Source organism: Lipotes vexillifer, unplaced genomic scaffold, assembly GCF_000442215.2.
Source record: "Lipotes vexillifer unplaced genomic scaffold, Lipotes_vexillifer_v1.1 scaffold1442, whole genome shotgun sequence".
In the NCBI taxonomy this organism is placed as follows: domain Eukaryota; kingdom Metazoa; phylum Chordata; class Mammalia; order Artiodactyla; family Lipotidae; genus Lipotes; species Lipotes vexillifer.
The window spans coordinates 1312656-1328147 of record NW_006797379.1 but is presented as its reverse complement, the minus strand read 5'-3'; the positions used below and the strand labels follow the sequence as shown (position 1 = coordinate 1328147).

Genomic DNA, 15492 nt, shown 5'->3' with positions numbered 1-15492 from the left:
TCTTGCTGGTTTTTTCCCTACATAAGGGCTACAGCTGACTTGAGTAGTTGCCACAGAGCCTAAAATATTTACTACCCAGCCCTTTATAAACAAAGTTTGCTGACTCATGGTCTTGAGTCCTCCAACAGAATGAGCAGCAAATGCAAAAGCCCTGAGATTAGGAATCCGCTTAATGAATTCAAAGCACAAAGGAAAGACCTTGGTGGCTAGAATGTGGTGAACATCAAGGAAAGAGAAGGAAATGGCGAAGTAGGTTCGGGCCACATTGAGCAGGGCCTTACAGACTATCAAGAAGTTTGGATTTGGATTTGAAGCTAACCTTACTCATTTTAGGCAGCGGCATCAATACCAATCTCCCAAACCTGTAAGTCCTTTCGGGCTTTTTCCTTTCTAATCTAACTTCCTTCCCTTCATATTTAATACATCAATAAATTCTACTGATTTTATCTCTGAAATAAATCTCAAATCTGTCTATTTCTATTTTCTCTGACACTGTCAGTACAACCCATTATCATCTAGTGCCATCTAACTGGCTTTCCTCCTTCCAAATTTTTCCTGTGCAATCCTTTCTCTTCGTGGCAGCCAGAATAATTTTAAAACAGAAATCAGGCTTGGTCGTACCCCTACCTCACATTCTTCAATGGCTTCCCATCCCAGAATAAAACTCAAATTTCTCATAGTCTATGGAACATAAAGCAAACACTAATAAATGCTACCTTGACCCTGACTTGGGAATATATTCAGTAAATCATTCAAATATGATATCAATATTTGGTTTTAGACATATTTTAATCATGTTAATATCAGACTATTTCCTCTTTACTAAAAGAAGAATGAATATTCAATTTTAAAAAATGTCTTTTCATTATCTATTAATATAAACTTAGTTTCTCTCCTTTGACCTACTGATTTGATAACTCATATCAACAGATGTCCTAATATGCTTGTATTCCTAGGAAAATTCCATTGTTTTAATGTAAGTCTGTATTTGATTTGTAAAATTTTAAAAGGATTTTTCTATCTGTATTCATAAAGTGGCACAGTTTCCTTTTCTGTGTTAACTTTCATTTTCAGGGCTATGCTAACTTTATAAAACGGACTAGAAGGCGATACAATTTTTTCCTACGCTTTAGGACAATCTATTTCTTGAAAGTTTCCAAGATTTCTCCTACTGGAGCCTGGGGCCTGGCACTGTAGTGGTGGGGGGACCACTGTAGTGGTGGGATGTGTGTGGCGGTACGTGTTCTTTAATAACTTAAATTTCTCACTTGCTATTGGTAAAGTCATAGTTTTTCTACTCCTTCCTAAATATCGTTTAGATTTTCTTAGAAAACCACATATTTCAGCAAGACTTCCATATCAGTATAGAGATATACTGAGTATACTATTATGTTTTTTAAATCAAATTTAAGGAAAATTTTAAGCGTATCTAAAAGTAGACTGAATAGTATAACAAACCCTCATGAACCCACCACTCAACTATAATAATTATCAACTCATGGCCAATCTTGCTTCATATACTCACTTCCCCCCCCTCATAATTATTTTGAAGCAAATCCTGGACATTATATCATTTCATCTGTAAATACTTCAGTTATTAGGATGTTTTAATCTCCTTCCTATCTGTGGTTATATACTGTTTTGCTTTCCTAATGTTGTGCGTTTGCTTTTTTTACTTTTCCTGTTTTCTAATTCACTGATTTTGGAAAATTTAAATCCTTTCTCTTGCTTTTTTTTTTTTTTTTTTTTTTTTTTTTGCGGTACGCGGGCCTCTCACTGTTGTGGCCTCTCCCGTTGCGGAGCACAGGCTCCGGACGCACAGGCTCAGCGGCCATGGCTCGTGGGCCCAGCTGCTCCGCGGCATGTGAGATCTTCCCGGACCGGGGCACGAACCCGTGTCCCCTGCATCGGCAGGCGGACTCTCAACCACTGCGCCACCAGGGAAGCCCTCTCTTGCTTTTTATGGGTTTACTTTGTAGTTCTTTTTCTAGCTTCTTTCACTGAATCCTTAGTTCCTTTATTTGAATTCTCATTTATTAACAATTTTTTTCTTTCAAGTATAATTCTGACAATATCATATAAGGTACTACTATATGCTAAGAACCATGCTTTACATGAAATTACTTCAGTTAATTCTCACCACAATGAGATAAGTAAATACTATTATCTACACTACAGATGAAGAAACTAAGGCTTAGAGAGAAGTTAAGGAACCTGCTGCCCAAGTTCCCACAGTTTGGAAGTGGAAATGGCTGTGATGTTGGTGGGAGCATAGACAGGCAATTCCATCTGGGGAAGGAGCATGTATATGTATGGCCAGTGGCTGACTTAGGTCAGAAGCCAGGAGGTGCTAAACCTTTTGATAAGACCCTGAAGGAAGACAGCTCAATAGAGGGTCCATAGCAGAGTTTCTGAACGCTTTTTCTACACCATACGTGATATTTGTCAGGCGAAACCCAAACCTTGGTCAAACCCAATTATCAACCGTCTTCATGACTCCATGATGGCTGAACCCCGCTGGAGAAAAATAAACTGCTATAATAAAAGCTTAAAATTAACATGTTCTTAACCAATTCCTTCAGATACAGTTTTTTTGTATGAATCAATTTTTCAGATACTAAAGGGTAATATCTAAGGATTTCCATTTAAGTACAGGAGAATCATTCTGTAGCACACATCCATCAGTAGATAATGTTATAAAGTGCTATGGTTCTAAGGTTTTAAATCAGAGATGGGAAATAAGTTTTACGATCACCAACCTGAACCAAATGGTAGTGGCTTCCTAGAGGGCTGAGAGGGGTTGCTTCTAAGGCCCTGTGTCAATGGAAAGCATGCTATATTCGACTCACAATATCTCCCCTGAGCATGATGAGAGGGCGAGGGGGCAGCACCACCGATGTCCCAGCTGGAATCTTGCAGTAAGCAGCAATACACCCTAGGTGGTATTGCTGGTCACCGTATTCACGCATTTTTTCTCCTGCTTAGCCTGGACTTGTTTTTTTTTTTTAATAAATTTTTTTTCTCTCTTTCTATTTATTTATTTATTTTTGGTTGCGTTGGGTCTTCGTTGCTGCATGCAGGCTTTCTCTAGTTGCAGCGAGCGGGGACTACTCTTCATTGCAGTGTGCGGGCTTCTTATTGTGGTGGCATCTCTTGTTGCGGACCACGGGCTCTAGGCACGCAGGCTTCAGTAGTTGTGGCACGTGGGCTTCAGTAGTTGTGGCTCATGGGCTCTAGAGTGCAGGCTCAGTAGTTGTGGTGCGTGGGCTTAGCTGCTCCGCAGCATGTGGGATCTTCCCAGCCCAGGGCTCGAACCCGTGTCCCCTGCACTGGTAGGTGGATTCTTAACCACTGCGCCACCAGGGAAGCCCTGGAGTTCTTTTTACTTAGTCATTTTTGTCTAAAATGGTTAAATTAAGAGACTCATTTAAGTACAGGAGTTACAACTTTCAACACACCCGTATTTCAGGTTGACTCAATAAACCATCCATACTTCAAGAGAACTTAGATAAATTTTCTTTCTTTCCAATTATGGTTTAGATCAGTCAAATTGAACAAATGGGTATTGTGATAAGTAGACTACAGCAGAGGAGAAGCAAATTTGGATCAGAGGGATCATATGAGTTAGGCAAGCCACGATTTTTTTAAAAAAGGGGGTATTTTTTTTAAAAAAGCTCTTAGGGGTGGAGAAAAGGGACACTAGAAATAAAAAATAGCCCCGAAAGAGGGCCAAAAATGTAGTAAAGGAAAACTTACATGCTTGGAAATTTTGCCTACTATACACACGCTCTATTTAATGTGACCATGCAGTGCTAATTATAATGCTATTTATTCTCGGAAATATTTCCCTAAGTGGTATATACTTAAACCTACTAGAGCATACCTTCCCCATGCTCTAAGTGCTAAAATATACTCTCAGCTAACGATAGTTAGATAAACAGACAATACTCTAAACACTTAGTGTCATTAATGTAACACTCCACAAATGTTCCTTGCCAATGAGCAAGCACTCTACTGTACTTCCCTGTTTTGAGTGGGTTCTTCGCTGTCTATTGTCTACTCCTCTAGGGTTTCTCTTTTTTAAAAAAATTTATTTATTAATTTTATTTATTTTTGGCTGCCTTGGGTCTTTGCTGCTGCACACGGGCCTTCTCTAGTTGTGGCGAGCGGGGGCTACTCTTCACTACGTTAAGCGGGCTTCTCGTTGCGGTGGCTTCTCTTGTTGTGGAGCACAGGCTGTAGGTGCACGGGCTTCAGCAGTTGGAGCACAAAGGCTCAGTAGTTGCGGCACACAGGCCCTAGAGCACACGGGCTTCAGGAGTTGCAGTGCGTGGGCTCAGTAGTTGCAGCACGCGGGCTCTAGAGCGCAGGCTCAGTAGCTGTGGCGCACGGGCTTAGTTGCTCCACGGCATGTGGGATCTTCCCAGACCAGGGATCGAACCCGTGCCCCCTGCATTGGCAGGCGGAGTCTTAACCGGTGCGCTACCAGGGAAGTCCAGGGCTTCTCTTTCTGTAGTTTATTTTGTGTTTAACCCATGATGACCGCAAGAGTTATACAAGTGTATGCTGGACTCACAGCTATGAGTATCATTTTGGATGTTCAAATGCAAGTTTTAAGGGAACTTGAGGGAACCTTCAAAGAAATGGAGGAAACCAGCAGAGAACAGGGAACTGGTGAAATTCCCTGGATACTGTGAAGGCCGTCATACAAATCACTGCTGCCTTAGGGTTACTATATGAACAGTAGCTACGGCATGCATAGAAGTTGGAAGAAACTACTGCTAAAGGCCCATGAGGAGATTTGAAAAGAGTGGGGCACTGCTGGTGTACTCCTGCCTGTGACCTTTATAGGGGTGTGGGGTGGGGTAGGAGTTTATTAATTAATTAATTTATTTTTGCTGTGTTGGGTCTTCATTTCTGTGCGAGGGCTCTCTCTAGTTGTGGCAAGTGGGGGCCACTCTTCATCGCAGTGCGCGGGCCTCTCACTATCGCGGCCTCTCTTGTTGCGGAGGCTCCAGACGCGCAGGCTCAGTGACCATGGCTCACGGGCCCCGTTGCTCCGCGGCATGTGGGATCTTCCCAGACCAGGGCTCGAACCCGTGTCCCCTCCATTGGCAGGCAGATTCTCAACTACTGCACCACCAGGGAAGCCCCATTTTATCTTTTTAAACCATTTTTACCACTACTACTTTTAACAAGCTTTCTCCAATTCTTTTTTTTAAATTAATTTATTGTTTATTTTTTGGCTGCATTTTGTCTTTGCTGCTGCATACGGCTGTCTCTAGTTGCAGCGAGCAGGGGTTACTCTTTATTGCGGTGCGCAGGCTCCTCATTGTGGTGGCTTCTCTTGTTGCGGAGCTCAGGCTCTAGGCGCGTTGGCTTCAGCAGTTGTGGCTCATGGGCTCTAGAGCACAGGCTCAGTAGTTGTGGTGCACGGGCTTAGTTGCTCTGTGGCATGTGGGATCTTCCCGGACCAGGGCTTGAACCCATGTCCCCTGCATTGGCAGGTGGATTCTTAACCACTGTGCTACCAGGGAAGCCCATGTTTTCTCCAATTCTTGACAATCATGCACGTGACTCTGATACAAGAGCTACAAAGACTGCATTGATAAATATAGTGTTTAGGACTGTAGTAATATAATATTCACAAAGTTAATGTTATGACTGATTAATGTATGCATGGTCATTAGAAATAAACAATAAGGGGAACAGAAGGGTCAAAGGACCAAATTAAGAGAAAGTCAGTTCACAGTTTTGTCTGAGGCCAGGCCTACTGTCAGCCAGAAAATTACGGGATACCACGTTAGTTCCTAAGAGGAACTAGGTGAATAGTCTGAGAGAGCAAGGTCAGCATCTGGGAGGAAGAGGACAGGAAAATTAACACTTACTGGGCTCTTCCTTTGTGCTAGGTACTTATTTACCTCCTATAATTCTCAAGCCACAGAAGAACCTTTGCCTGCTACTGTTAAGAACCATTAAGAGAATTATTTCCCCACTAAGCAAGAAACTGCTTTAATGATTCTTGGATGATTATGGAGACCTCAACAGCCCAGACTCCCTATTTCCTCTGCATGGATCATCAGAGCATGGAGTCCTCTGGCCAGCTGAGAAAGGATAGAAAATTCTGGAGTCCAGGAAGTTATCTTGGCTTGAGGGGCTATACAGCACCCTACCTTCTGCTATGAAGGCAGTCTCTCTCCCAGCCCTACTGGAATAACGGATAAAAATAATCAAGTCTCTCCAGCAGGGAAGGGAGAAAACAAAATACACTGGCTGGAGCAAGTTAACTGGTGAGAAATTCAACTAATTATACAAAAATATGAATTAACAGGCAACCATTCCTGGGGAGGGAGACGGTGGAAGGTGATGACTACCTGTTATATTCTGGTATGGATCAATTTAATTAGATAAATTTCGTATACTTCATGAGTGGAAGAAATAAAAATTTTACTTCGGGTGCATAAAGACAAGAAAGGATTGAGCCTTCAGAAAGCCAGAAGAAAGGAAAACAGCATTAAATTCTAGAAGATGAAAGAAAAGTCGATCTAGGATATAGGAAGGAGGCAGATCGGAGGGCAAGGAACAAAGGGAAGAGAGGAAAACATGAGGTGTGAAGAAGGGAGAAAAATCCAGACAGAATGAAATGGCTCTACCACAAATAGAAACCAGGAGACATGCTCAAGAGAAATCACAGGGGCAGCTCCATATGTCAAGAAGGTCTGAGTGAAGATTAAAGGGTCAAGTAATGATGCAAGTCTTATATAACAAAAAAGTAGCAGTACCCAGTGTTCTCGATACCCTTTCAGCTCTATTCATTGTTCCCTCTGGTATTTATATGATAGCTAATAACCTTATACTATTTTCTCCTGACTCAACAATTTCAGATATTACCTTTAGACATCCTATTATAGCTGACTTGACACTCATATCACACATTTTGGTTAAATCAGTATTGAGTCTTTACAAATATTATGACTATGTAAACACTGTTCACTGCTTGAAGTAATATACTCTAGTTACATTTCTTGTGTACAACGTTTCTATTTTTGTTAAATTTATAGTTGCTTTGTTTTAAAACTTGCTTTCTTTTCTTTGCACCTATCTCAAATTCTTCTCACTTTGCCTCTCAAGTGGATTTTCAATACTCAAACCTACTGGACAATTCATAACTTCTTTTTTTCCCCTGAAGACAGCCCTCCTGGAATCATCTGTCTGCTTCAATTTGGACTGAGTACTCTCTAAGCCTACTGAATGAACTAGTCTTCTGAAGCATCCTTTATTCATCATAACGGGAAGGAACTTTCTTCACTGTGCTTGTACATGTTGGGTCTTTTGTTGCCTGAATCTCATGTCTTTCCTTTAGTTAATAATTTTCTACTGTCGGCAGAAGAAGGCATTCTTCTTCCAAAGAACAGGTGCATGTCTGAAAATACCTTCGTTGAAAATCATTTTCACTAAGCATTGCAAAGGCACTGCTCCTTGACTTTTACCTTTCAATGCTGAAATGTCGTAAATTATTCTTATACCCCGGCCTTTATTTTATAAATTTCTTTATTTTTCAATTTTGGCTGCGTTGGGTTTTTGTTGCTGTGCTTGGGCTCTCTAGTTGCGGCGAGCGGGGGCTACTCTTTGTTGCAGTGCACGGGCTTCTCACTGTGGTGGCTTCTCTTGTTGCGGAGCATGGGCTCTAGGCACGTGGGCTTCAGGAGCCGTGGTACAAGGGCTCAGTAGTTGCAGCGCGCGGGCTCTAGAGCACAGGCTCGGTAGTCGGGGCGCACGGGCTTAGTTGCTCCGTGGCATATGGTATCTTCCCGGACCAGGGATCAAACCTGTGCGCCCTGCATTGGCAGACGGATTCTTAACCACTGCGCCACCAGGGAAGTCCCCCAGGCCTTTATATACGGTATAAAAAAAATTTCTAAAAGCTTGTCTTAGTCTATTTGGGCTGCTATAACAGAATGCCACAGACTGAGTTGCTTACAACAAACAGAAATTTATTTCTCACAATTCTATAGCCTGGGAAGTGCAAGTCCAAGTTGCCAGCAGATTCTGTGTCTGGCGAGGATCTGTTTCCTTGTTCGTAGATAGCCATTTCTGGCTGTGTCTTCACAGGGCAGAAGGGGTGAGGGAGCTCTCTGGGGTCCATTTTATAAGGGCACTAACCCCATTTATGAGGGCTCTGCCCTTCTGACCTAACCACCTCCCAAAGGCCCCACTTTTAAACTTCATCACGTTGGAGGTTGGGCTTCAACATACAAATTTTGAGGGAACACATCCAGCCCACAGCAAAACTTTTAGGATCTTCTCTTTATCCCTGGTGTTTTGATATTTCATAATAACGATCCTTCTTGAGTAGGGTGGTTCTTCTTCTTTTTATTTTATTTTATTTTTTTTGGTTATTATTAACAGGCTTTCAGTAGGCTGTTTTAATCCGGAGACTCGTGGTCCTCATGTTGGGGGAAAAAAAATTTTTTTTTTGGCATTTTAGTATTCTACCTAATCTAAGAGCACGATTAGCACTGTACCATTAAGAAAGAGAAAGTGCTGCCAATTAAAATGTGTCACACCTTCGATTATAACAAACATTCTGATTTCAGAGATATTAAGACGTGGGGGGGGAAACATGTATCTTATGGTGTTTCTTTCCTAATTTCTTCCCCTCCATTTCCCCACTGTCTCTTTCTGGAATTCCTATTAGGTAAATGTTAAATTGCTTCTCTTTCTTTTTCTCTCCTACTTTCTATTTGTCTTGTTCTATTTTGGGGAAAGTTTCCTCAATTTTAGCTTCTAAATATTCTACTAAAATATAAAGTATTACTATCACATTTTTAATGTCTAAGAGTTTCTTCTTTTTCTGTTTTTAAAAAAATAGCATTGTGGGCTTCCCTGGTGGCACAGAGGTTAAGAATCTGCCTGCCACTTCAGGGGATACGGATTCGGGCCCTGGTCTGGGAAGATCCCATATGCCGCAGAGCAACTAAGCCCGTGCGCCACAACTACTGAGCCTGCGCTCTAGAGCCTACGAGTCACAACTACTGAGCCCACGTGCTACAACTACTGAAGCCTGCATGCCTATGGCCCGTGCTCCGCAACAAGAGAAGCCACCGCAATGAGAAGCCCGTGACTGCAAGAAGGAGTAGCCCCTGCTTGCCGCAACTAGAGAAAGCCTGCACGCATCAATGAAGACCCAATGCAGCCAAAAATAAATAAATAAATAAAAGTAGATTTTAAAAATAGCATTCTACTCTTGTTTTAGGAAATCAATTTCACCTCTTAGCACTCAAAGGATATTAATTTATTCTTTCTTTTTCCTTTTTCCTGCATTGTCCGTTTCCCGCAAGATCTTATTCTTTCATGTTGGAATCCTTTCTCAAGTGTCTGGTGATATTTGGCTTTTAACTCATTTTTAAGAGTGAGGCACTACGAAGTGGACCAGATGTTCTGGAGCTTGTCAGCTGGTAGGCTTTCTTGTAGGTTAAATGGTCAAGTAGCCAACCTTTACATTGAAGATATCCCAAATGTCAGTATCTGAAGGTCTTTTAACAGGGATCATTCAGTTTCTTCAGGAAAGACGACTCCACTCTCCTGTCTGGAGGATACGGTCCTGGTTGGTGAAATGGGGAGGGGAAGGGGATCATAACACCATTGAGGAGTAGGCTTTCCCTTGATCTCCCTGTTTCCAGCCCAGTGTCTCACCCCACTTCCTACTATGCCTGGGGTTCCCCATGTATGGAGCCTCTCTGGTTCATTTTTCTCTGTAAAATACTTTCTGTCTCTTCCAGGGGTAGGAGAGGGGTTAGAGTAAAGGCTTTTTATATCGACATTCAACCAATCTCTATTTTCAGCCTGGGCCATACTTCCACTTTCCCCAATACTTAGTGACCTCATTCTTGAGCTCTTCTGGGGCTTTGGGGCCCTGAATAAGGCTTGCTTCTTGATGATATACTCCTCACCAGCACTTAGGTCCTATAACTTCATCTTGTTATGACTCTTTTATCTGCTTTTCATATTTATATATTATGGTTCAAATAACAGAAGTCTTCTAATTACAACGACCGTGTTTCCGTTTTATTGTCCTTGTTGTTTTGGGTGATAATTTCCCAGAGGACAAGAGGACAAAAACAGCTTTATTTTGCCATTTTAAAACTGCAAGTTTCCCTTATGTGTTTCTGTGTCTCTAACAAGTTAGCAGAGTTCTTGGCACCAAACAGACATTCATTAACTACTTCGTTAATGAATGATTAGATGTAGTCAGAGTACAGACTAAGCTGCTCTAACAAAAAGGCCCCAAAATGCAAAGTCTCGAGCAAGGTAAGTGCCTATTTTTCTCTCTTGGAGCAGTCCATAGGCACGAGGCTAGGTTAGAGTGAAGAGGTGTCGCTAGATCCTTAGGTCACTAAGGATCCAGGTTTCTTCTCTCTCGTTCTTCTCTATCTGCCCTATAGTCTTGTTGAGGCCAAAACTGGCTAATCATCACACTCTGCATTCTAGCCCACAGAAAAGGGGTCAATCAACCTACAAGAAAGCCCACCAGTCGACGACCTCCATACATACAGTTAGCATCTCACAGTTCCTATGGGCCAGGAATCCGGGCCAACAAACATGTGAGCTTGGAAGCAGATCCTTCTCCAGTCAAGGTGCAGATGAGACTCTAGCCCTGGCAAACTCCTGGACTGTAGTCTGTGAGAGACTCTCAACCAAAGAAAGCCGTGCCCAGATTCCTGGCCCACAGAACCTGTGAGATAATAAATGTATGTTGTTTTAAGCTACTAAGCTTGGGGTAATTTGTTATGCATAAAATAACTACTGCAACATCTCAGCTTTCACTATTTAAATGATCAGTAATTGACAAAAACTTTTAACTGTACATTAGAGGCAAATACAATTTAAAAGTATAAGGCTAATACATATTTCACAATCTTTTGGATTTAATACCATTAAAGAAATACTAAATATTAGGTTTTCATCTTATACTCAGTTCCTATAATGTGGAATGATCTCAACAACTTTACCCACATTGCTGGTAGTATCTAGTCCTGCACCTTTTCAACCTACCTCTAGAATGAAGTTCACTTCAAGATGTAAATGTTGCTAATGCTGTTGAGTACTCAGAGGGAAAGTATGAGCCATGTATGTAGAATACCACAATGGAAAATTATTTGATTTTAGACTTCAGAGAATAAAAAATTTAGAGGTTTTCCTTCCAAAGGAATTGTTGCAAAAAGAAAAAAGGTGGCTGATGGCAAAAAAAATCAGTATTAATACTTACTGATTGTTTTTACATTTGCTTAAATGCTAATAAACATATACTATAGACCAATGAAGTAAAATGACCCAAATGGTTTGGGAGATGCAGAAATCTAGACCAAATCTGAAGGCAGCCTTGGGCACTAGGCCCCATGATAGCCAAGACTTAATTCACATGTTCCTTTAATTAACAAGCACTGATGGAATACCTACTGGGTACTGGGAGCCAGATACGTGGATGTAAAACAAGGAGTAAGTCAGACATGGTCACTGCCTCCTGTAGCTCACAGTTTAGTAGGAAATACAGACAAGTAAATAAGCAATGGAATCTAGTGTGGTGTTGCCACGTAGCGTACACATAGGCTGCTAGGGCAGCACAAAGGAAAAATACTCAATTCAAGGTGGAAATGAAAGTGGTAGCTGTGTCAGGAAGACACCTCAGTTGAAGTGATAGCAAAACTTGGACCTAAAGGATGATCAGGACTTCACTGGAGGGGAGTGGTAATGGAAAATAATTCTGGGAGAGGGACTATCACCTACAAAGGCTCAGGAGTAAAAGAGAACCTGAAACATACGACTGATTGGACTTTCAGTAGAGGGTAGAAGGGCGCAAAGGTTTTATTACACAGGGTTTGTCACACTGCAGAGTTTGGACTTTATTTAAAGGAAGCATAAAACTTATGAAGAGTTTTGAGAAGAAGAATACAGTGATCTCACTCTTCCATAACTGATGTTAAAAAGCACATAGAGGGCTTCCCTGGTGGCGCAGTGGTTGAGAGTCTGCCTGCCGATGCAGGGGACACAGGTTCGTGCCCCGGTCCGGGAAGATCCCACATGCCGCAGAGCAGCCGGGCCCGTGAGCCATGGCCGCTGAGCCTGCGCGCCTGGAGCCTGTGCTCCCTCCGCAACGGGAGAGGCCACAGCAGTGAGAGGCCCGCGTAACACACACACACACAAAAAAGCACATAGAAACATCTAATTTTTTTTTACATACTAGCAATAACTAAATGGAAGACACAACAGAAAAGAATTCCCACTTAAAATAGAACAAAAACTATAAAATGTCTATGAATTATCTTAATAAGAAATGTACAAAGCCATATTAAGAAACCATAAAATTTTGATAAAGGATATAAAAGAATATCAGAATAAATGAATGTTCTTGGAAGTGAAGACCCAATATTTATTAAAATAATTTTCCTCATGTTAATTTATAAATTTAATGCTATTTGCATAAAAGTCTCAATAAAATTTTCAGGAGTGTTTGATAAACTGATTCTCAAGTTCATCTAGTAGATGTATAAGACTACAATTTTGAAAGGTAATAAAGATAGGAAGGCTTGCCTTGCCACATATAAAAAACATGTAATAAAAGTACAGTCATTGAAAAGGTACGTAAAGTCAAAACATTCAGGGATGTTGTGGGTTGAACTGTGTCCTCCAAAAAGGTATGTTCAAGTTCTAATCCCCGGTACCCGTGAATGTGATCTTATTTGAAAATAGGGTCTTTGCAGGTGTGATAAGGTTAAGATGAAGCCATACTGGAATAAGGTGGGCCCTAATCCAATGACTGGTGTCCTTATAAGAAGAGGGAAATTTGGACACAGACCCACAGGGAGAATGCCATGTGACAATGGAGGTAGAGATTGGAGTGATGTCTACAGGCCAAGGAATGCCAAGGACTGCCAGCAGACAACAGAAGCTGGAACAGGCAAGGAAGGATCCTCCCCCAGAACTTTCAGAGAGAACATGGATCTGTCGACACCTTGATTTCAAACTTCTAGTCTTACAAACTGAGAGAATAAATTTCTGTTATTTAAGCCACCCAGTTGTGGTACTTCATTAGGGCAGTCCTAGGAAACTAATACTAGGGGTATATGGCTATTTTACATCTGGTAAAAGAGGGATCTCAAATGAGTGGGAATGAATGGGTTTTATTTATTCAATAAGTAGAGATTAGGACAACAGGCTATCCATTTGGAGAGAAAAGTTATATTTCTGCATCATAAAAGGTACTAAAATTCCAAGTAGACCACAAATCTAAATGCAAAAAACAAAACCATAAAAGTGTTAGACGAAAATGTGAGAGGATATTTTTATAAACTTGATTCAGGGAAGGATTTTCTAACTAAAACATGAAACCCAGAAGCCAGAGCTGACCATTTAAAAATGAAAACTTCTGTACACATACAACGAAAGACAACATAATCACTGTTTAAAAAAAGTAGGGGGAAAATATTTGCAAGATATATTATAGACATGGAGTTAACATCCAGAATATATACGGAGATCATATAGACCATAATGAGACAGTGAGTAACCCAAAAGAAAATTGGGCAAATACGAAAATACAAAGGCCAATAATACATGGACACTTCACTGATAATCAAATGAGATGCAAACTGAAAAGAGAAAGTATGATTTATTTAGTGTGGCTCAAATTAAAAATAATTTCTGATAACATCTAGTGTTGAATAGGGTATGGTCAAACAAACACTCGCATATAGTGAAGTTTTTACAACTTTTTGGTTTGGAGGGCAATCTGGCAATGCTTATTGAGATTTAAATGTTCATATCCTTTGTTCCAGCACATCCTTTTCTAAGACTATGTCCTACTGAAACACAAGTTCACAAAAATAAATGGGGGAAAATTACATTAAGTACAGGACATGCACAAAACAGAATACTATGAAACCGTTTAAAATGAGGCAGATCTACATGTATTGTCATAAAAAGATGTTCAAGACATATTAAGTGAAAAAAGCAAGTGGCAGAGTATATGTATTTTGTAAACATCAATAATAATTGTCTTATATACAGAACAAAATGATGATAATAACTGAGCTGCTAACAATGGTTTTCTTGCAAGAGGAGACAATTTATTAATTCATTTATTTAATATTTAATGAGTGCCTATTATGTGCCAGGCACTGGTCTAGGTGCTGGGGATTCAGGACTGAACCAAAAACACAAGATGAGGAAATGGTGAACAATCATTTTCAACGTTAAGTATCTCCCAAAAATAATGACCTTTATATTTATTTCACTAATAAATCTATGGTTAGTTTGCTTTTTTTTTTTAAGTTTTTTTTTCTAAATGAAAAACCTTCAACAATGTAAAGTAGTTTGTCTTGTCCTTCTCTTAAAGTCAGTCTCATCAAACAGTTTTTAAAAATGTCACTGGCATATTCAAGAACGTATTTTGGTAAAATTAATGTGAAAGCGTCAACAAGTTTCTAACACTGTACAATCATTACTTTGTTCAGTTTAAAAATAAGAATACTTAAATTTTATGGTATCTGATTTATCTATATCCCTTATGATACAATATTTTACTTACAGTTTGTGGATTAATCTCCTCCTCTCCCATAGGTTCATCCATAATTTGCTGTCCATTCTGTGAAAAGTATAGCAAGCAGAAAGTTACCAAAACAGATCTCACATCAGTTTAAGTCAAATGAAGACAGGTAAAACAAAACCGTATAGGAATATTTTCACCCCTAAAGGGTTCTAATGAAGTACAGAACCACCATTTAAGTATGCAGTTGCCAATTTGCAACAGGTTGTGCTTCAAAAGTTAATGTGTAAATTGATTATTTAAAACTATAAAAATAGTTTTTCCATGGAAATGATATAATAAATGATGGTTACCTTTCCAGGTAAGTCCTTGAGCTTAATAGTTAAATGCACTACAGTGGTCTTATTTAAACCTCACCAAACATTGTTTACAATACATTCTGTGTCAAAACACACTCTAAATTCCAACTCCATTGAAAATCAGGGCAAATGATTAATTATTTGGGGGAAAATTAAGCTAGGTCTCTACATCAAAGAGATTCCAGATGGATTAAACGTTTAAATGTCAAAAAGTAAAATTATACAAGTATTAGAAGAAAATATAGGTGAGTACTACTTATGAGGTAAGGAGGCAGAAATCATAAAGGAAAAAAAAATGACACTTGAATCCATACAAGTTTAAAACGTCTTCTGCCAGACATTAAAAAGATAAAGACAAATTGATTACAAAAAAATAAAAGCAACATATGACAAAGGGTTGGTATCCTCAATACATAAAGAACTTCATTTTACAAACCTGTAAGAAAAAACAATGAACCTCAACAGAAATGAGCAATAAGGGAAAAAAAGAGTTCAGCCTTAATACTAATCAAAGAAATGCATTTAACCAAAAGATACCTTTGCCTTTCAAATTGCTAACGATTTACAGAAAAAATAATACCCAGTGCT

General features: G+C 40.0%; 1 protein-coding gene across 4 annotated transcripts in view; it reads right to left on the bottom strand.

The window, feature by feature from the left end:
- The window catches only part of RPS6KA3 (ribosomal protein S6 kinase A3), a 106227-nt gene that overhangs the window by 62613 nt on the left and 28122 nt on the right, over positions 1-15492 (bottom strand). For all 4 annotated transcript variants that reach the window (XM_007469305.1, XM_007469306.1, XM_007469308.1 and 1 more), the window contains one exon: positions 14588-14644. In XM_007469305.1, coding sequence (XP_007469367.1) covers positions 14588-14629 — 42 coding nt within the window. In that variant the 5' untranslated portion in view covers positions 14630-14644. The remainder of the gene's footprint in view (positions 1-14587; positions 14645-15492) is intronic.